This window comes from Pinus tabuliformis, chromosome 9, assembly GCF_031772625.1.
Source record: "Pinus tabuliformis cultivar Carrire ecotype Pingquan chromosome 9, CPIR1, whole genome shotgun sequence".
Classification (NCBI taxonomy): Eukaryota; Viridiplantae; Streptophyta; class Pinopsida; order Pinales; family Pinaceae; genus Pinus; species Pinus tabuliformis.
In genome coordinates, this window is record NC_142307.1 from 1,243,546,369 (window position 1) to 1,243,551,312 (window position 4,944).

General features: G+C 34.1%; 1 protein-coding gene across 1 annotated transcript; it reads left to right on the forward strand.

Annotated features, from left to right (window-relative positions):
• Window positions 1–477: 477 nt before the first annotated feature.
• LOC149153074 (uncharacterized) lies at window positions 478–2,926 on the forward strand. The gene is made up of 5 exons (XM_089445182.1): window positions 478–652; window positions 789–913; window positions 1,001–1,205; window positions 1,296–1,477; window positions 2,561–2,926. The coding sequence occupies exons 1-4, from the start codon at window positions 556–558 to the stop codon at window positions 1,457–1,459; spliced, it is 591 nt and encodes a 196-aa protein (XP_089301308.1). The 5' UTR covers window positions 478–555; the 3' UTR covers window positions 1,460–1,477; window positions 2,561–2,926.
• The last annotated feature ends 2,018 nt before the right edge of the window (window positions 2,927–4,944 follow it).

Here is a 4,944-nt window from a genome sequence, read left to right on the forward strand (position 1 = left end):
CTCACTACCTAACTTCTATACGTTGTTTCTCTTCTTGAAGCTTGACCACAAAACAGACTGGATTGGACATGAAATGAATATATTATCACCCATTTTGACATTCAGAGTAAAGAAAGAGAATTGTGAAGGAATATATGATCACCAATTTTGGCTTTGAGAGTAGAGAACGGGAATCGTGGATGACAAATGGGAACGTGTCATGCAAGAAACTAATGGAACTCCAAACTTGTGGGGTCATATAGTCGTTGATGTGTCGCAGACCTGAGACCCACAGCCCAATTAAATTAGCCGTGATTTGTGGAGATAAAGGGCCTGTCTATGCCATACGTCAAAAATACTCTTTCGCTCGTTGCCATCTTTGAAACACTCTTCCCCGCTACTACACACGTTCAGCCCGCCCTTGTGCGGCGCGCAATGTCCTCACGCTACAATAAATACACAATTTCATTCCCATTCTCAGCCACACCCGCAACCTCACTGAGGTTAAAGAGCTCAGCTGATTGGGTTGATTTTTCTCAACAGATTTCAGAGCTAGTGTATTGTTTCTGAGTAGACATGGCCGCCACCAAGCCCATACATGCTGCACGCTCATCCCCCCGCATATTTGGCCTCTTCATCATATTAATGGCGATTACCGTGCATGGAGTACAGAGTGCGTTCTTTGATCTATCTATGTCTTGTTCTTGATCCGTTACTCTTTGTTATACCATTTACTCGCTGTTTGAAATAGTCATTGGATTAATCATAAAGTAGTTAATATGTTGGGGTGATGTGCTGTATGTGTTCAGGCGCCATTATCAAGTGCAAGGAGCTTCCCACAGAACTCTGCGCTTTCTCTATTTCGTCGTCTGGCAATAGATGTGTGCTCGAGAAGGATGTAATGATCGACGGAACTATGCAATTTCAATGCCAGGTAACTTTTGATTCAGTCACAAAAACCTCACATCACACAATTAGCATTGTTAATAGATACTAACAATAATTGCGCATATATATATAGGCATCGGCTGTGATGGTGGAGAAATTGGTGGGATGGATAGAAAGCGAACAGTGCATAAATGCGTGCGGCTTGGAACGGATGGCTGTGGGAATTTCCACCGATTCTCTATACGAACCGCAATTTAGTACCAAGTTTTGTTCTTCCGAGTGCCGCAGCAATTGCCCCAACATCGTCGATCTGTATGTCAATCTCGCTGCAGGAGAAGGTAGGTCCCTCAGGTTCTCTTCGGACTGATCTCAACAATTCGTTTTTTGAGTTTTTACATAATAATAGATTTGAGGCATGTTTTTTGCAGGAATATGTTTATCGAGTATGTGCGAAACTGAGAAAAGCAGATCTCCCAATCTGATCAAGAAAAAGGAGTCAAGTTTGTCGAAATCAAAGTCAGGCATCCACTCCAAATCGAGTGGATTCCAGGATCGAATGGCAACCACAAAACTGAGTCGGAAGTTGCTGTAATTGCACTACCATCCTTAGGTAGACAATTATGAGTCGTTATTGAGTATATTAAATTGTATTCAGTTTAAAAAAAAATACAAATTAGTTGGGATAATAATGGAAATTTTGGGTTATTATGAAAAAATTTATAGATTTTTCTTAGATTTGAGTTATAGCCAGCCAACTTTAAGATTTTGGTTGTCTTGGGTTTTTGATTGTGCTGAATCCATTTCCATCATAAAAAATCATCCAAATACCAACATTCTAATATTCTAATTTTATTTTGTTTTATTTTTCTGATTTTTTCATTTTAATCAGATTCTATTTATGCCTTGGGTTTTTGACTGTACTGAATCCATTTCCACCATAAAAAATCATCCAAATACCAAGATTCTAATACTCTAATTTTCTTTTTTTCTGATTTTTTCTTTTAATCAGATTCCATTATTATATTATATATATATAATCAGATTCCATATATATATATATATATATATATATCTTAATATATATATATATAATATCTTAATGAAATTGCTAAAAAAAACTACCATCCTAAAGAATTTGTGACTCCCTTAAACAAAACCCAACCTAGTTAATAAATATTGAAGACATTACAGTGTCGGTCTATCCCTCTATGTTCACCCACCCCACACATATATATTGTGTACTATTAAAAAATATAATAGTTATAAATTTTAATATATATTAAATAATAATTATTCTCCATTTCGATATAAATAATAATAATTTTATAAATTATAATTATATTAATTAAGGAAAAATAACAAATTTGAAATAATCAGATCTAATATCATTTCTTAATTTTATTATCCGTTATTCATGTATATTAAAGATAAATGGTATAAAATCTTAGAATCCTTTTAGATGCGCAAACGCTTTCCCCTTTACTGTTTATTTTTTTAATATTTAATATATTCAAATTAAATAATTTTATATTGATATAACAGTATTTACATTTATTCAACGTTAATAAAGCTACTTACATTGAATAATATTCAATGTAACAAACATTGCCAAATGTTGCAAAGGATTAATGCGGTTTATGTCGACATGTTTGTAAGGGATTAATGCAACTTCTGTTGATGTTATTATTGACAGGGTCATTCTTCTGATATCTCTCCGCTGTTCGATACCAGGTTTAGTTTGGTTTAGAATAAAAACAGCTAAGTCTGCTTGACATATATCAAATCAAAATCCGACGAAAGCTTCAACTTGTTTTTAGCTGGGCAGTCGTCCATAGACTGAAGTATGCCCATAGATGTATGAGTTACCTCCTATGTTTTTAATGGCAGACGAGCAGTTTTCTACATGAGAAATTTCTAGGTATACATGATGTACAATATATCAGTAACTTCTGCAAGAGAAGGGTCTATGTATCGATGATGTACAGTATCCATCATGTACATTTATCTTAATAGTTGGCATGTTTATTATGTAATAATATTTTTAAAATTTTAACTTATGGCAGAGATATTGGGAATGTACATTGAATTTTGAAATTTATTTTAAAGATAATTATGTTTTTTTTTTTCAAATTAATTATAAAAATAAATATATATATATATATATATATATAGATAATTATTAAGAATAATGATATTAAAAATAAAATTATAATTTAATAATTATATATATATATATATATATATATATATATATATATATATCTTTGTTTTAATTAGATAAAGTGAGATATTTTAAAGATATTACAAAGTAAGATATACTATGAGGCGGAGTGGTGGGCTTCAAATGCCCTCATTGTCATTTAAAACCAACACATACTTACAACGTGGCACATAAATTATTAACTCTTGGGCTAGATTGGGTCTTGTTCAATCTATCCTACACGGTACCTAGACGTTCATCCTACAACATAGGCACACAGATGGTTAACTCTTGGGCTAGATTGGTTCTTGTTCAATCTATCCTATAGGGTATTGTTGTGTACTGGATGCATTTATATTTATTTCCCGCGAATGTCATTTGTAGGATTAATTCATGTATTTCCAAGTATATATGGCTGAGGTCGAAGGATGCATAGAAGATCCATTGTTTTTTACTTGAGGCTATCTCTAAGAGCCATGAGCAATGTGGTTGGGGTATAATGGACATTTAAAAGTTTATATGGTTTATGCTGGTTAAGAGCATGTGGCATGGTGTAAATGGTATCGAAATTTGGCAAAAGATTATTAAGGGGAAGTACCTGGAAACTTAAATTTTCTAGAGTGGCTAAGGGTGGTGCGCACACACTTAGCACGATCTCTTACATATGCAACAATATGCTAAATGTGAAATAGTGGATAATTGGGCATTTAAATGGGAGATAGGAGCTTGTATATTGGTCAAAGTATGTCTTGATCAGATAAAAGGTTTCGATCGAAATAATCCATTAGTTATCTCTCTTATAAAACGCATCCGTAATTTGGGTATCTATTATCCAAATTGGATTAAACATTCATGAGAACATAGACTTTATTCCACTTAGATATGCTCATGGGGTTTTGGTATATCCCGGGAGCAAGCGAAGTGGTAAATTGTTATGTAAACAATCTTCATTCATTTGGTATTACATTGACTCAAAAGGATGGTATATTCACATGGGATGCAAAAATTCCGTAGGGGAAAATCTCGATAATAGAGGCTCATAGGCTTATCTCTCCCTCAAAACCACAATTCGATAGTAAAGTGTGGTTCTACAAAATTTGGAAGTGGAAACTTCCACACAAGCTTAAATACTTCAGGTGGCTAACTTGAGAGAATATAATATTAACATGGGATAATTTGTGTCACTGTGGTTTATGTGGTCTCGGCAGATGTGTATTTGTAAGGGAGAGGTTGACGGTGTGGTCCACCTTTTCCTTAGATTTCCTCTCGTAGTCTCCATATGGGCTTATTGTTTCTGAGGGAATTTTGAGGAACATCCAAAGCACTAATATTTGGTGCAGATTTCCAATCGTTTTTCGATGGGGTGTCAAATAAGTTTGTGTGGGGTAGTGGGGCTTACATTGTTATAAATCCTAGACATTATGATCACTTCATCTAGAACAATGGGAGGGGTTCCAATACCCGAGTGAAGATTGTTTCTCTTTAGGGGCTTCTATTTTTTACTCATTCGTTATCCATTGAGTCATTGGATTGGATATCTTTCGAGATTCTACGATTGTCATAGACAGGTTTATGGATCATTCTACTTTTGAGCCACCTATGCTTATTAATTAGATGAAAATAATTAAATCATTGATGTCTCTATTCCATGGGCCGACCTTTTCTCATATTTATAGAGAACAAAATGGTGTTGCAGATGCACTCTCAAAGTTAGGCCACAAATATAATCTCGGGGAGATTTTATATTCTATCTTCCAAAACGATATCATGCATAGGAAGGGGAAGATATTCCTTTAATATTGTTTCCTCTTGTGGTATATATGCCATTTTTTTTGCTTATATTGATCTAGATCTTTTACTTCAAGGATGCATACATA

Coding starts and splice junctions, on each gene's coding strand:
- LOC149153074 (XM_089445182.1), top strand. CDS start 556: ATGGCCGCCACCAAGCCCATACATGCTGCACGCTCATCCCCCCGCATA. Junction 914..1,000: donor CTATGCAATTTCAATGCCAG/GTAACTTTTGAT, acceptor ATATATATATAG/GCATCGGCTGTGATGGTGGA. Junction 1,206..1,295: donor CAATCTCGCTGCAGGAGAAG/GTAGGTCCCTCA, acceptor TGTTTTTTGCAG/GAATATGTTTATCGAGTATG.